The sequence below is a fragment of the Tenrec ecaudatus genome, chromosome 4 (assembly GCF_050624435.1).
Source record: "Tenrec ecaudatus isolate mTenEca1 chromosome 4, mTenEca1.hap1, whole genome shotgun sequence".
Classification (NCBI taxonomy): Eukaryota; Metazoa; Chordata; class Mammalia; order Afrosoricida; family Tenrecidae; genus Tenrec; species Tenrec ecaudatus.
In genome coordinates, this window is record NC_134533.1 from 177,056,531 (window position 1) to 177,074,474 (window position 17,944).

At 43.2% G+C, this 17,944-nt stretch overlaps 1 protein-coding gene across 1 annotated transcript in view; it reads left to right on the forward strand.

Annotated features, from left to right (window-relative positions):
• The window catches only part of SUSD5 (sushi domain containing 5), a 75,736-nt gene that overhangs the window by 41,442 nt on the left and 16,350 nt on the right, over positions 1-17,944 (forward strand). Inside the window, exon 4 of the mRNA XM_075547089.1 lies at positions 11,816-12,004. Within this exon, the coding sequence (XP_075403204.1) occupies positions 11,816-12,004 (189 nt within the window). The remainder of the gene's footprint in view (positions 1-11,815; positions 12,005-17,944) is intronic.

Genomic DNA, 17,944 nt, shown 5'->3' on the forward strand with positions numbered 1-17,944 from the left:
AAATGTGTTCCTCACATTTGTATCCTATCACCATACTTATTCAGTCTGTATGCTGAGCAGATAATTAAAGTAACTGGGTTATATGAAGAAGAATGTGGCATCAGGATTGGAGGAAGGCGTATTAACCTGTGATAATCAGATGACACAACCTGGCTTCCTAAATTTGAGGAGGACTTGAAGCCCTTGCACATGAAGATCAAGGATTGCAGCCTTCAGTATGGGTTACAACTCAATATAACTAAGACCAAATTCCTCACAGCTGGGCCAGTAGGTAACATCACGACAGGCAGAGAAAAGGTTAAATTTGTCAAGGATTTTTTTCTTGCTTGGATCCACAATCAATGCTCATGGAAGCAGCAGTCAAGAGCTCAAAAGACGTGTTACATTAGGTGAATCTGCTGCAGAAGCCCTCTTTAGAGTACTGAAAAACAAGGATGTTACTTTGAGCATTAAGGTGTACCTGACCCGAGCCATGCTATGGTCAGTTGCTTCATATGCATGTGAAAATTAGACAGTGAATAGGGACAGCTGAAGAGGAACGGCTGCATTCGCACTGTGGTGCTGGTGAAGAATAGGCAGCGTCTCACGGGCTTCCAGAAGCAGGAACAGATGTGTCCTGGAAGAAGTATAGTCAGAATGTTTCTTAGCAGTGAGGATGATGAGACTTCATCTCATGTACTTTGGGAATAGTATCAGGAAAGATTAGACCCTAGAAAAGGACGTTAGACTTGGTAAAGTAGAAGGTCAGTGAAAAAGAGGGAAGACCGTCAACGAGATGAACTGGTTCAGGGGCTGCAACAACAGACACTTGTGCAACCAAGATTTCACCAAGAGTTAAAAGACTGGGGCGGGGGGGAGGAACATGACAATTGTGAGGATGGCGTAGGACCTAAGTATGTTGTATAAACACAGATTTATACTTGTGTTAGGCCGGGTTGACAAGAGATACAAAGAAAAAGCTTTATATCAAGAACTAATTATATATCAAGAAAACATCCCAGTCCAGTTCAACTCAAGTCCATAAGTCTGAAACTAGTCCATAAGTCTCTTCAGACTCACGTAACCACATGTAATGACGTAGGATACAAGAATATCACCGCCCGGTGGATGCAATGGTGGTAGACACATCTCCAGAGCTCAGGCAGCACACAGGACCCACCAGCAGGAAGGTGAAGACAGAGAGAGAGCGCGGAAGGTTTCCAGGGCCCTCTTATGAGAAGGCCATACCCACAAGGAGGCACCATCACGCTGTGACCTGACTGACAGGTTGAATACCACCCCTCCACTATTCGGTATTTTCAAGTTGACATGAAATTTTCCAACTACCACAATACTATATTGTTGTTGATTCCATTGAGTTGATTACACATCTAAGTGACCCTATAGGACAGGGAAGAACTGCCCCTGTGAATTTCCCAGACTGGAAGTCTTTATGGGAGTAGAAAGCTGCATATTTCTCCCATGAAGCAGGCTAGTTGTTTTGAACTTCTAACCTTGTAGTTAGCCGCCCAACACAACCACCAAGCTACCAAGATGGATTGCGTGCATTCTGAAAAAGTTTGAAGTATTGTGAGAATTACCAAAATGTGACACATGACATGAAGTGGGCAGGAAAAGGGTAATTTTGATCAACACAGGGTTTCCACACACTTTGTATTTGTTAAAAAAAAAATGGCATGTCTGCAAAGCAAAATAAAATGAAGGTAAAGCTGGGGTCACTGAAGTCAAATAGCATCACATAGTCAACAAAGACGGTGTTCTACAGGTGACTTTGGTGAGTAGCACCTGTAATTTTAAAAGCTTGGGAGTGGCGATCTGAGGTCAAACTCTTGGTCTCTCCTTCTCTGGAGCAAAGATGAGTGAAGACATTTGAAGAAAATGGAAACATTTAGCTCTGTGGAGCAATTGGACCAAGTGAACATCGGCCTCCATGACTCTGAGACCAGGAGAAGTAGACAGTGTCCACCACTGCTACCAGCTGCTCTGCCCACTAGAAGGTCCTGGGTACAGTGGGAGAAGGATGTGGAACAAATCTCCAAATCATGACATTGCCAGGCTTCAACGTGATCTCCATTTGCAGCAAAATGAAACAGGATTCATGTCTCATACCAGATAGGGAAATGAATTCAGAATGGACCAAAGCCATGAATGGAAAATCTAGAACTACAGAGATCGTCATGACATGACATGACATGACATGATTTATACATGACATGACATGAATACATTTCAAACATGGTGGTACACAAACAGCAGATGACAAACTAGATGATTGGACTGTTTAAGAATTAGACACTAATGCACAACAAAGGTTTCAACAAAAGAGTTAAAAAGGGAACCAGCAGACTTGGAAAATATTTTTGCAATGACCTATTAGGAAAATTTATAGAAAACTTCAACACCGCGACAACAAGACAATCCAATTTTCAAATGGGTACAGGACACCAATGAAGAACAATCAGAATCGGTGAAGACATTCAGGCAGCCAGCAACCGTGAAGGCATGTTCTCAATCATTAGCCATTGGAGATGGGCAAATCCAAACAGCAATGAGATCGCATCTCACCTCTGCATTAATTGCAGTTGAAAAATAGTGAACAAATACTAGTGAGGGTGTAAAGATGGAACTCTTATGCATTTTGATTTAAATGTAAAATGGTGCGGCCCCAGGAAAACAGGATAGAGAGATACCATATCAGTGAGATACCCAACAATATCACTACTTGGTATATATCCTGGAGAAACAAGAGTTGTGACATGAATGCATATATACATACTCATGACCATCACAGCACGATTCATAGTAGCAAAATTAGGGAAGCAAACAAGATGTGCATCTTGGAAAAATGAGTAAACAAGCTATGTAAAAAGTAGGTACCCTCCCAAAAAAACCTGGATTTTTTTCAAAGCTATGTATTTGAATTTTTTCCCCCAAGACAACCTTATCCCCTTCAGAGTACTCTCCATTACACTTAATACATTTGTCCAATCTGAGATTCCAGTCTTGGAAACATTTTTCATCTGTTTGAATGTCTGACAGCACCTCCCTTGATTTTTTTCCTTCATCTATTCTACATTGTCAAATTGTGTCTTTTCATGTCCCTCTTCATTCTTGGAAAAAAAGAGAAGTTGCACAGAGCGAGGTCAGGTGAGTCGGGTGTGTGAGAGAAGAGAGGCATGCTGTTTGCTGCACTGAGATGGCTGCGTGAGCAGGTGCGTTGTCATGGTGGCAAAACCAGTTTCCAGTCTGCCACAAGTCAGGTCTTTTTAGTTGCACACTGTGATGCAATCTTTTCAGAACCTCTAAATAGAAAGCTTGATTAACAGTCTGACCTGGTGGAACGAATTCCAAATGCACTATCCCCCTACATCACATGAAGTACCCCCTCATATGTACACACGATGGAGTAGCACTATGCAGTGTTAAAGAAAGCAGATGAATTTGTGAAATACCTCTCACAATGAAGATGAATTTGGAGAACAGAATGCTAAGTGAAGGGAATCAATCACAGAAGGGCAAATTAGACCATTACTGTAAAGCATCAAAAAAGATTTTGGGGTGGAGTGGAGATGGGAGTATAAGACAGCTGAGGTCAAGGGGCTCAAGAAGGAAAAGACGGTTTTGAAAGTGATTGTGGCAGCAGTTGTACAATGCTGCTTGATGTGATTGAACTATGGAATGATGTTATCTGTATTAGCTCCCAATAAAATGATTTTGGAAAAAAAGAAAAATTTTTCATGATAAAAGAAGTATTCTCTGATAGTTATCAGGGGCAGGAAGGAAAGAGAGGGTGATCACTAGCTCGAGGGGAGACACATGTTAACCTGAGTGAAGGGAAATGCAATGGACACAGTCCGAGGGAGGTTGGGAAAAAATGCTGGAGACAGGGAATGACAGTGAGAGGCAACACAGGTAAATACCGTTGTCTACACAATCCTGCAAGGGTGGTGATCTACATACAGGTGGTGGCCTGGAGAGGCACACAGGCCCAGCGGGTGCGAGAGGGTAAGTGGGGCTATACCTGTGAATATATACATATGATCGACAGAGGATACTTCTACATGTGTATTTACTTAAGCAGCAACCTTCTCCATAACTGTGATGGAGCATACAGGGAGCAAAGTTATGGAAAATGTTTTAGAAATAATCAAATACCGTGAGTCATGGGACCTGGGAGCGCAGGACCATGGTATTGGGGACACCAAGGTCAATGGGCAGGGAATGCTCCACATCCTACTTTGGTGACTAGTGGCTGAGGGCTTTTGTGAGCAGCCTTCTAGTGTGCAACTACTTGTTGGGAGGAAAAAAGAGTGAAGTAAATTGAAGATACCTGGAAACCGTCCATTACCTTTAGATCTGGAAATTCTCTCACACCCCTGCTCAAATTAAGCCAAACAGTGGTCATTTCTGTTGACCCTGGAGCTCAAATCTGATCATGAACTCTGCATAGACTTGAGATTCAGTCTTCAGGAAGAGAATAACAACAGCACCTACTGTGCCACCTGTGTGGACACATTTAATCCTCGCCGCAAACTTGAAGGCAGTTAATGTTGCCACCCTTCTTCTGAAGGAGCCCTGGCAACACAGTGGGTTATGTGTTGGGCTGCTAACTGCAAGGTCAGTAGTTCAGTACCTTCAGGTGCTCTTGGGGAGAAAGAACGAGGCTTTCTACTGCTGTAAAGAGTTGCAGTCCCAGAAGCACACAAGGACAGTTCTACTCTGTCCCAGGGATGCTGTGAGTTGGATTCACTTTGATGGCAATGAGTGAGATTGGCTTAATGCATGAAAATTATATTAGATATACATGAAAATTATATTAGAGTAACTGCCTTCCAATTTGCCCAGGATAGTTCTCACTTACATTGGTTAACTGACTGAGGAGAGGGCTCCTCTCATTTTCAAACGTGTCCTTGTATGGATAATAAATTAGATAGTCACCTTCGCTAATATCGCTATTGATTCAGAAGAAAATTCTCCCAGGGAACTCTCTTACCAAAAGAGGAAAGTGTGTAAATGGTAGAATAGAGGTTTTCTCCATTTGCACTTCCATGTCAGCTCCTTTCTTACTGTCATGGACCACTCAGGTTGCTGCCTGGCTGTTCTCTCATCTCCACGCTCATTTCCCCAATCCATGCAGTACACTGCTAAGGATGCCCTTTCTAAAGTCTTTGAGGGTCATGTTATCCCATGCTTTAAATTCTTTCATGGTTCCATTCTTCTCTGGGTGAATTCCAGACTTCCAGACTTATAAAGCTGGGCACATTACCCAATAAGCAAGGTAAGCACAAGTGAGTAGTTTGACTTATTTTTCACCACTATAAAATTAGTCACTTCAAAAGCTGATGGTGCCCGGCTATCAAAATATATAGCATCTGGGGTCTTAAAGTCTTGAAGATAAACAAGCGGCCATATAGCTAAGAAGCAACAAAGTCCCCATGGAAGAAGCACACTAACCTGTGTGATCACAAGGTGTTGATGGGATCAGGTATCAGGCATCAAAGAATAAAAATCATATCATTGTGAATAAGGGGGAGTGCGGAGTGGGGGCCCAAAGCCCATCTGTAGGCAACTGGACACCCCCTTACAGAAGGGTCGCAGGGGGTAGTCAGGGTGCAGTGTAGCAACGATGAAACATACAACTTTCCTCTAGTTTCTAAATGTTTCCTCCCACCCCACTATCATGATCCCAATTCTACCTTACAAATCTGGCTGGACCAGAGGATGTACACTGGTACAGATAAGAACTGGAAACACGGCCCCACTATGAGACATGATGCCCCTCAGTGACCAAGGGCCGATACAGGGGACAGCACCGGAGACACAGTGTGGGAATTGCACCTGACCGGATCCCACCACACCGAGGCAAAGCACTGGGGAAGTGCAACGGAACAGCAAGGGAATGGAGTGGCAAGGTCCCCAGGGAATGCTGACAGTGGACTTTGGGGCTAGGGCGTGGTGCCCCAACAGACTGGACTGGAAAACGCTCCTAAGGGCCAACAAACGATCCTTGAACTAACTACAAGCTTTTCTTTTGTGAAGTGTTTTGTTTTGTTCTTTGTCAGTGGTTTGTTTTTGTTGTCTGGTTGTATACTGTTGCTTTGTTTTCCTCTGTCTTGTTTTCATGCATGTTAGTGTCTCCACAGGTCTGTTTGAATAGGACAGGCTGGATGAACTATCTGGAGGAAAAACAACAGGACTGACAGTTCCAGGGGGAGTTGGGATAGGAGGAAGTGGAGGGGGTGATAAGGAAGTGGTGTTAACAGACACAGGGACAAGGGAACACATGGGACCCAAAATGGTAGTGATGGGGGAGTGGCAGGCCTGGTAGGGAATGATCAAGGGTAAGGTTACGTAAAGAAGAGGTATAGCTGTAACCCAGGTGGGGACGGAGCATGGTAGTAGGGCAGGAGGAAAGTCAAGGGAGATGGAGGAAAGAGCTAGGAGTCAAAGGGCATTTATAGAGGTCTAGACAAAGACATGTACATGCAAATATATATATGAGGATGGGGAAATAGATCTATGTGTCTATGTTTATAGGTTTAGTATTAAGGTGGCGGAAGGACCTTGGACCTCTACTCCAGCACTCCCTCAATGCATGAATACTTTCTTTTATTAAATTGGCACTCTACGATGCTCACCCTCCCAACACAACTGCTGAAGCCAAAGCGGGTGAACAAGTAAATGTGGTGAAGAAAGCTGATGGTGCCCAGCTATCAAAAGAGATAGTGTCTGGGGTCTTAAAGGCTTGAAGATAAACAAGCGGCCATCTAGCTCAGAAGTAACAAAGCCCACATGGAAGAACACACCAGCCTGTGTGATCACGTGGTCCTGAAGGTATCAGTTATCAGGCATCAAAGAACAAAATAATCATATTATTGGCTGCACACGTCCATGATATGATCACCAAAGACAAACGGGTGCATAAGCAAATGTGGCGAAAAAAGCTGATGGTGCCCGGCTATCAAAAGAGATAGTGTCTGGGGTCTTAAAGGCTTGAAGGTGAACAAGCGGCCATCTAACTCAGAAGCAATAAAGCCCACATGGAAGAAGCACACCAGCCTGTGCGATCACGAGGTGGCAAAGGGACCAGGTATAAGGCATCATGCACAAAAAAATATATATACACCCACCATAGTGAATGAAGGGGGAAGTGCAGAGTGGAGACCCAAAGCCGATTTGTCGGCCACTGGAGATCCCCTCATAGAGGGGTTTAGGAGAGGAGATGGGTCAGTCAGGGTACAATGTAGTACCAATGAAGAACACAGCTTTCCCCCAGATCCTGGATGCTTCCTCCTCCCAACTACCATGATCCGAAATCTACCTTACAGGGCTGGATAGTGCAGAGGTTGTACACTGGTACATATGGGAGCTGGAGTCACAGGGAATCCAGGGTGAATAATACCTTCAGGACCAGGAGTGTGAGGGGCGATACTGGGAGAGTAGAGGGTGAGTGGGTTGGAAAGGGGAACTGATTACAAGGATCCACATGTGACCTCCTCCCTGGGGGACGGACGGCAGAGAAGGGGGGTGGAAGGGTGACTCCAGATAGGGCAAGATATGACAAAATAACAATGTATAAACTGTCAAGGGCTCATGAGGGAGGGGGGAGCGGGGAGGGAGGGGGAAAAAAGAGGACCTGATGCAAAGGGCTTAAGTGGAGAGCAAATGCTTTGAAAATGATTAGGGCAAAGAATGTATGGATGTGCTTTATGCAATTGATGCATGTATATGTATGGACTGTGATAAGAGTTGTATGAGCCCCTAATGAAATGTAAAAAAAGAAAAGAGGAGAAAAAAAAAGAAAATGATTAGGGCAAAGAACGTACAGATGTGCTTTATACAATTGATGTATGTATATGAATGGATTGTGATAAGAGTTGTATGAGCCCCTAATAAAATGTAAAAAAAAAACTTCAAACACAAAATTAGAATAGTATAGTAAAAATCTCATGTACCCATCACCAACAATTAGCAATATTTTGTCAATATTATCAATTTAAACAATATTGCCAATTTAGTTTCATGAACTTCCCCCAATATTTTTCGCCAATTGGACTATTCTAAAGCAAATCCCAAACATGTCAGTTCATTTTAGAAACTATTTTAGGCGGGGGAAGGTCAGTGATTATCCTCATGCAGATTTTCATGCTATAATGGTTTAGATTTATTCCTTGATTTGATGTATTGATCAATTTAAGGTGTACTTGCATATGAACTAGTCGACGAGTACTACTTTTCTTGGAGTCGAAGCATTCTAATTCGTGGTGACCTTGATGCAAGTGGTAATGCGATCCACTACTAACCAAAAGTTACAGGTTCAAGCCCCATCAGAAGCACCACAGAAGAAAGGCCTGACAATCTACTTCCCAAAAAATCAGCCACAGAAAACCCTGTGGGGTTCTGTTCTGGCACTGGGAGGCCGTGTGGACTGCTGTCTGCCTTGCAGCCCCGGGAAGGTTTCCAGGGTAGAAGCCTGCCCGCTGGAAACCACGGTCTTCAGATGTGGCTCTTGCCAAACACAAATCCCCCTTATAGGTGTTGTGAATACTGTCGACTTCATGTTGAGCGAATTTCCGGTTTTGTTTTTTCCTTGAGGCATAATTTGTGCCAAATGTTTACACCCGTGTAATAGTCAAACTACTAATTCAGATAGAGAACATTCCTTCGCTTCAGAAAGTTCGCAATGATCCACCACATCACCAGACACGCCTCTCCAGGGGGAAGAACAACAGAAAACATGGGGGAAGGGAGAAAGCGGTTAGTGTGAGATGTGAAATTAATAACAATGTACAATCTATCGAGGGTTATGAGGGTGCAGGGGAGGGAAGGGGAAAAAAGAGGAGCTGCTACAAGGCTCAACAGAAAGCAAATGTCTAGAGAGGAGTGGAGACAATATACTGCATATACTGGTGCATAAGCCAAGTTATTTTAATTCTACTTATTTATTTATTCGTTTTATTAGGGGCTCATACAACTCTTATCACAATCCATACATACTCAGTTGTGTAAAGCACATCTATACATTCATTGCCCTCATCATTCTCAAAACATTTGCTCTCCACTTAAGCCTCTGGCAGCAGCTCATTTTTCCCCTCCCTCCCCACTCCGCCCTCCCCATGAGCCCTTTATAATTTATAAATTATTATTTTGTCATATCTTGCCCTGTGCGACGTCTCCCTTCACCCACTTTTTCTGTTGTCCGTCCCCCAGGGAGGAGGTCACATGTAGATCCTTGTCATCGGTTCCCTCTTTCCAACCCACTCATCCTCTACTCTCCCAGTATAGCCACTCACACCACTGGTCCTGAGGGGATCATCTGTCCTGGATTCCCAGTGTTTCCAGTTCCTATCTGTGCCAGCGTACATCCTCTGGTCTAGCCAGACTTGAAAGGTAGAATTCAGATCATGATAGTAGAGGCAGGCGGGGGTGGGTGGGTGGGGGGAGGAAACATTTAGGAACTAGAGGAAAGCTGTGTTTTTCATTGTTGCTACATCGCACCTTGACTGGCTCGTCTCCTCCCCTAGACCCCTCTGCCAGGGGATCTCCAGTGTAAGTAGAGTTTTTCGGCACATTTTTAATGCAGTTTTGTGGTAAAATGAGGTGCCTCGGCTGATATTCGGGTCAGCTTATACTCGAGTATATACGGTATATACAAATTCGCCTGATATAAGCGATGTCTGGATTGTGACAAGACTTGTGAGAGTCCCCAATGAAATGATCTCTTGATATAAAAAATGAGCCGTTTTTGGTGGAGAGAGATTTGTCTATGAAAGTAGATCTCCTTTTAGAAAGTCTCCGTTTGGAAGGAAAAATACTAGAAGTTGCTTTTGATGTTAAAACTGTGGAAACGCAGCTCTTAGGTTTGAGAAATCCACTAACCACAGTCTCTGCCTGTCGAATAATTGAGAAGCAGCAGTGAAAACTGCCCAAACGTATGTTTCCCTGGAGACGAGAATGTCCAGGTGTGTGTTTCCCTGGAGACGAGAATGTCCAGGTGTGTAGCCAGCTGCTTTCCATGGCTCCCTGTGAGGTTCAGGATGGGAAGCTTGGTGAAAGGAACTGATTCAAGTTGCACCTGGACAGGAGTGTTTTTGGCGCGCAGTTGGTTAACACATGGAACTGTTGTCCCGGAGCTTCTGAGAACACACTAGCTAAGAAGCCATGTGTTTCCTGCCCTGAGCAATTCAGAAACGTGGTGCATGGACCCAGACCCTCAGGAGCATTATTGTGGTTTCCCTGAGCCAGATTCTAGCCCATGCCATCCTAGAAACGAATTTTGAGGGAGGTGTTGGCAGGCCGTCTATCGTGGAAAGTGAGTGTTTGATGAAGAGCCTCTGGTTTCCTGGCACCGGATCCTGGTGGAGAAGAGTCTGGGTGTTTGGTCTGAGTGCAGGCAGCTGAGGATGGTACAGAGAGAAACTCGGTCTTTCAAAGCATGGATGCCCACTGGAATTCAGTCTAGCCTGACTGCGGCTTGGGACATGGGGCCCTTTTTCACCTGGTGCCCCACTTAGACCCAGAGAACCCAAGGCTGCAGGCTCCCATCTCAGTGGGGTTGCCCCTGGCAACATTTAGTTAGATTGCCTGCCTGTCCCTGTTTGCCATCCTGGTGAAATAAGCACCTACTCTCCTGGGGTTCCCAGGTAAGGAGGATCCTGTGTATTGTCTGCTTGAAGTATAGTCACAGCTCCTTTTCATTCATAATTTCTTTCCAGTTAATGCCCATAGCTGGGACTCTCTGAGAAAGCACGACCCAGACTACAAGCTGTCACGCTGGTGAAGGTGGTTTAAAGCCCAAGTTATACACCATATACATCTTTTTGCAGTGTATCTTTCTTTAAGCAAAGTGCAGTTTCCTTAAGTACTTGGTAAGGAATAACAGAAAATTTATAAAATTATGAAAAGAAATTTGAATTAACTATTTGTTTTGGAAAAACAAATGTCACTGTAGCTCCTTGATTCAGTAGGTCTACTTCAAGAAACATATCCTGGGGAAATAAGATGTGTGGAAAGATGCCCAGACGTGGATGTTCGTTGTAGCACTGTTAGCAAGAGTGAATAAGCAGAATCCACATAAATGTCTAGTGATTAAATAATGTAAATTATAGTACTAATGGTGCAAGAGCTCTAAGATTTATAGATATGTATCCACACATATGTATATAGGTTCATAAACAAACTCTACTGCCATCAAGTCCATGCTGACTCATGGGGACTCATGTGTGATAGACCATAACTGCTCCATAGCGTCTTCTTGGCTGCGACTTTGACAGAAACAAATTTTATACATGCGTGTGCCTGCGTGCATGTGCATACACACATCTGTGTATGCATGTGTATAAGTATATGTCCATACACGTGCATATATATTACACAGGCATGCATCTGCATTTATGTGTGGATGCCAACAGTTCCCGGCTACTTCTAGAAAAGCATTCGATAAAGAGCACATCCACACTTGTGTCCCAAAGTAGCTCGCTGCTAGGGATGTATCCTGGTGTCCTCCTTACATGCAGACAAAGGGAAATAGTGTTGCCTGGCAACTTCAAGATAGAAAGTTGTCGACTTCCCTGCACATACCTCTGTTCTACAAGCACCGAGAGGCTCACCTGCGCCAGCTGTTTGGCCAGGCCCAAAGATGCCATGGTGAGCAGGGGCTGTGGACCAATCGCAGCCCCTGTCTCAGGGACTTGCAGGCTGCCCAGACAGACCCGTCACCTGTGCTCCCACGGGGTTCTGTTTTGAAAGTTTGATATTTTGGACCGAACAGGTTCTGTGTAGTTTAGAAAACCTAACTGTGATTCTTTCTCCTCAGACAAGTCCTGTGGAGACCCCCCTTCGTTCCCACACACCATCCTTCAAGGACGCACTGGCTTGGAAATGGGGGATGAGCTACTGTATGTGTGTGCCCCAGGCCACGTCACGGGACAGCGGGAGACGGCCTTCACCTTGCTGTGCAACAGCTGTGGGGAGTGGTACGGCCTGGTGCAGGCCTGTGGGAAAGGTAAGCCACCCCCGGGGACTGGGCCACTTCCATGGACCCAGAGCCGGCAGGCAGTCTTTGCAGCGGCAGTCATCTTGCTGGGGCTCCACCATCTTCCCTTTAAGTTTTAGATGGGGTCACATGGTGGTCTTACAGCACTGCAAATGTAGTACATCTGCAATGGTACTTTCCGTCATTCCTCCTGTGGGTCAAGGGTAAACAAGACCCTCTCTTCTTCTCTAAGAACAAACTTGACCTTGGGTTAATTCTCTAGCTCCCGTTTCCCTGCAAACCTGGTAAAGATGGAAAATCAACTGCAGTCCCAGGTAACAGCGTTTAGTGTTTTAACTCAAGATGAGCTGCAAACATCTGTTAGTAGTCAGAAGATGCAAAGTATGAAGTAAGAATTTTTTAAAAGTAGAAGGTGTCAGAATGAAGTAGAATGCATAAAGATTGATAGATTAGGTATCGGCGAAGTGAAATGGAATGGTTTGGGCCATGTTAAATTGGACAATCATCTGATCTATGGTGGGAATGACACGGTAGAAGAACGATGTGGCACTGTCAATAAGAACACTTCAAGATCTAGCTAACATTTCAAGTACAGCACTCTCAGTGACGGGATAATACCCATACACCTACAATGAAGTTAACACAACCATTCAAATTTCAACCGAATCAAAACCAAACTCACTGCCATCGAGTCAGTGCTGATTCACAGTGATCCTATAAGACAGGGACACCTGCCTCTGTGGGTTTCTGAGATTGTCACTCTTTTCTCTCTTTTAATATATTTATTGACATATTTTACTCAATTCATTATATCCATTCACATATAATTCTGTTGTTCAATCCCCCATTGAGTGGGGTTACACAATCATCAGTACTCTCAGCACCCCCTTCCCGTACCCTCAGGGAACCATTGCTCCTGTCACTGTCTCTGAGGGGTCATCTATCTGGACTGTCATGTACAGAGGGATCTTAGATATACAAATGAACATACAGAAATCTAACCTGATTAATGAGCTAAAACACATAAAAGCCTTAATAGTAAGGGGAAGGAGATCCTAAAGAACTAGAGGATAGTTATGTGGTTCATCAGTACCCTACCGCACCCTGGATTTATCATCCATTCCATGTAGCCCTTGAGAGGGACTGTCCAATTATCTTGTAGATGGATTTTGGATCTCTCTTGCATCCCCGCCCCTTCACATTGAGTTGGTTGCATGTTTTTTAAAATTATTTTGCCCTCTATGGGATATTTTCTTTCCTTTTTTATTTTATTTTTAAGAAATCATTTTACTAGAGGCTCTTACAGCTCTGTAACAATCCATATATCCATTGTGTCAAGCACATTTGTACATATGTTGCCATCATCATCTCCAAAACATTTTCTTTCTACTTGAGCCCTTAGTATCAGCTCCTCTTTTTTCCCCTCCCTCCCCTGCTCTCCCACCCTCGTGAACCGTTGATAATTTATAAATTATTTTTATTTTCATATTTTACACCATCTGCTGTCTCCCTTCACCCATGTTTCTGTTCATCCCCTGCGGGGGGAGGTGCACATCAATCATTGGGATCAGTTAACCCTTTCTCCCCGACCTTTCATGATATCACTACTGAGGGGTTTATCTGTCCTGGAATCTGTGTGTTAAGAGCATTTATCTGTACCAGTGCACATGCTCTGGTCTAGCTGGATTTGTAAGGTAGAACTGGGGTCATGATAGTGGGGGGGGGGAAGCATTAAAGAACTAGAGGAATGGTGTGCATTTCATCAGTGCTATACTGTACAAGACTGTCATTCTTTACAGGAGTAGAAAGCCTCATCTCTCTCTTGAGGAGCGGCTAGTGGTTTTGAACTGCCAACCTTGTAGTTAACAACCCAACACACAACCACTGTGCCACCAGGATGCCTTCAAATTTCAGCACCAAACACTAAAATCTGAAGATAAAGAATTTTAAGATTTTTACCAACTTCCATAGTCTGAAATTGATCAAACATAAAATTAAGATGCATTGGTATTTTTCATTGGTGGTAAAAGTTGGAAACAAAGAAGAAAGCTCACTATTTGGAAAATATGGCCTCGGTGGTAGAAATGACACCAGAGGATTGCATGATAGATTTTACAAGACCAGTGACATATTCATTAGGGGTACCTTTGTTTCAAGAGCATAAATGATGACTACACATGTGAATCTCACTGATGGAATGCACAATAATCAAACTGACTGTATCTGTGGAAAGAGAGGATGGAGAAGCTCAGTATCCTCAGTTCAAATAAGAGCAGAGGCCAACTGCAGCAAAGACCATCAATCGCTCATTTGCAAGTTCTAGTTCAAGCTTAAGAAAATTAAAATACATCCAGAAGAGTCAAAATGCAACCTGGAATGTAGCCTACCTGGATTTAACCCACTTGAAGAATGTATTTGATGCACTGGGCATTAATGACTAAAGAGGAGCAGAGTTGTGGGATGATATTTAGGATCTCATACATGAAAAAAGCAAAAAGTAACTAAGAAGGCAAATATCTGTCTTAAGAGACTGTGAAACTCGTCCTGGGATTTTAAGTAGATAAATCGAATGGAAGCAATGATGACGTCAAAGAGCTGAACAGAATACTTCAAACGATGGCTTCAGAAGATAAAGTACTATAATGAAATGTGCGGAGACCTAGAGTGTGAAATTAGAATGGAAGAACACACCATTTCTCTAGCTGAAAGACTGAAGACAGATTCAGGTCTTGAGTTAAATATTTAAGTATTCTATGGGCAAAATATTGAATAATGTTGAAGAAGTTACAAGTAATAAATGGTCACTATACTAAAAAGAATTGGCCTTAGGATGTCCATCCATTTGAGAAAGTACTGTGTGAAGAAGGCCGATGCTGTCGAATGAAGACATCCAAGCTGCACTAGGAGTTTGGGGGGGAAAGCGAGGCTTCTGGAGCTGAAACAAGGGCTCAAATAGAAAGTAAATGTTTAGAAAACGATGATGGCCATGCATGTACAAATGTACTTGATACAATTGATATGTGGAATGTTATAAGATACCCCAATAAAATGATTAAAAAAAAACAAGGATTCAAGAACTTATTGAGACATCAGTTGAGATGGTTCAGCAAATGGATGCAAAACCTACAGCACTCTTCTCTATGCCAAACAATTTGGATGGCATCTACTTGATCCACTGCCTGGAAGAGATCCACGTTTGAACCAATTCCAAAGAAAGGTGATTAAGCAGAATTTGGAAATTATAAAACAATATCATTATCAAACACAAGTAAAATTTTGGTGAAGATCATTAAAAATCAAAAACAAAGCTTGCAGCGGTACATATACCAGGAACTACCCGAAAATCAAGCTAGATTGAGAGGAGGACAAGGCACCAGGGATATTGGTGACATCAGATGCCTCTTTTCTGAAAGCAGAGAATATAATAAAGATGTTTACCTGTGTTTATTGATTGTGCAAAGGAATTTGATTATGTGGATCATAAAAATTATGGATAACATTTGAAAGAATAGGAATTCTATAACTTATAATATTTTATAATTATATAAGGAATTATATAAATTAATAATAGGAATGATATAATTCTATAAAATAGGAATTTCATTATGTTTCTGTCAACCTGTATATAGATCAGAATGTAGTCATTCAAACACAACAAGGGGATACTATGGTTTAAAGGCAGGACATGAGTTGATCAGGGTTAGATCCATTGCCCACCCTTTGGCTCCAATTCATAGCAACCTGATATACACAAAACGACAAAACACTACCTTGTCCTGAGCTATCTTCACAGTTGTTGCTATATTTGAACCCATAGCTTTAGCCGCTCTGTCAGTCCATCTTGTTGAGGGTCTTCTGCTTTTTCACTGAACCTCAACTTTACCAAGCATCCAAGCGTGATGTCCTTCTCCGGGACTAATCCTTCCTGGTAATATGTCCACAGGAAACGAGACAAACTCTTGTCATCTTCAGTTCCAAGAAACATTTGACTGTCCATCTTCCAAGACAAGTTTCCGTGGCAGTCCACTGATACTCACTGTGCTTCACTCATACCATAGGCATGCAAAGGCATTCGGCCTCAGCCTTCCCTACTCACCGTCCAGCTTTTGTATGCATATTAGGTGGTTAAAAACACCATGGCTTGGGTCATGGCTTATTCATCAAACTGAAATCATTGCTTTTTAACACATTAAAGAATCATGTGCAGCAGATTTACCCAATGCAGTATTGACATTTGATCATGGATCCACGTAAATTGAAATCCTTGACAACTTAAATCTTCCCTCTGATTATCATGATGTTGTTCACTGGACCTTAGGAGAAATTTGTTTTCTGTACATTCTAGTATAATCCATACTGAAGACTGCAGTCTGATTTTCATCAAGTCCACTTGGCTTTTAGCAAGCAATATTATGCCGTTTACATCTTGCAGGTTTTCTCCTATCTGGATGTCACATTTTTCATATACCTCCGCTTCTTGGATTATTGGTCCAGATTAAATAATTGTGGGGGATTCAAGCCCGTCTTTCTCAGAGTGGCTTAAACTGCTGACCTTGCAGTTAGCAGCCTAACATGTAACCACTACACCGCCAGGGCTCCATAAAGTTAAAAACATGCTTAAATAATAGGTAAACAAATAGGAATGTACAAACCATGAAAGTCCAGATAAGGGTTATTTCTAGAGGGGTGAGGGTATTATTGTTCGGGAATGGGCATAGCTAGAAACGTTCATTCCCGGCATTTGTAGTGTTCCTCTGATAACCACAGTCCATTAAATATTCATTTATTTCTGTTTTAGGAAGTTTCAATGTGTTCATTATATTTTACAATTTATAGAGAATGGGATGAGAGAAGAAACCATCAGTAGAAAGCTTTTTTAAAAAATCATTTTATTAGGGGCTCATACAACTCTTATCACAATCCATACATACATCAATTGTGTAAAGCACATTTGTACATTCATTGCTCTCATCATTCTCAAAACATTTGCTTTCCACCTAAGCCCCTGGCATCAGCTCCTCATTTTCTCCCTCCCTCCCCGTTCCCCGCTCCTTCATGAACCCTTGATAATTTATAAATTATTATTTTGTTATATCTTGCCCTGTCCGACATCTCCCTTTACCCACTTTACGGTTGTCTGTCCTCCAGGGAGGAGGTCACATGTAGATCCTTGTAATCGGTCCCCCCTTTCCAACCCACCCTCCCTCTACACTCCCAGTACCGCCAATCACACCACTGGTCCTGAAGGGATCATCCGTCCTGGATTCCCTGTGTTTCCAGTTCCTATCTGTACCAATGTACATCCTCTGGTCTAGCCAGATTTGTAAGGTAGAATTGGGATCATGATAGTGGGGGAGGAGGAAGCATTTAGGAACTAGAGGAAAGTTGTATGTTTCATCATTTCTACACTGCACCCTGCCTGGCTCGTCTCCTCCCAGAGACCCTTCTGTAGAGGGATGTCCAGTGGCCTACAAAGAAAACTTGCTTTCAAGGAGATTTTCTGTGAAGGGCCCCAGAGCAGTGGGTCAGTAGAGGCTACTGTGATGAATCACCTGCCACAGAAAATCAGGAGTGAGGCCCGAGCCTCCTGGTTGTTGAACATGTCACCTGGATGTGTACCCATCCTCACCCTGAGATGCTTAATGAATTGGCCTCATTGCTAAGGAGGCGCTGAAGTTGCACCATCCCATGAGCCACACCCACTAGCCACATGGGTTGTTTACTGGCCCGGGTAGAATGAGAAGTGAATGCAGGTTTTGTGCATCTGAAATGGTGTTTATTTTCTCACTGCAGTGCAGAGTTGTTAATGCTTTCAGTGCTGGGCAGGAAATCGGCTTTCTCCACGTGGCTGAGTGTACAGTTCATTTCCCTGTTAGCAGTTTCATTTCCCTGCAGATTTAACGTTGAAAGTGCCTGTGCTCCCACGATAAGGGTGTGTTACAAGAATAG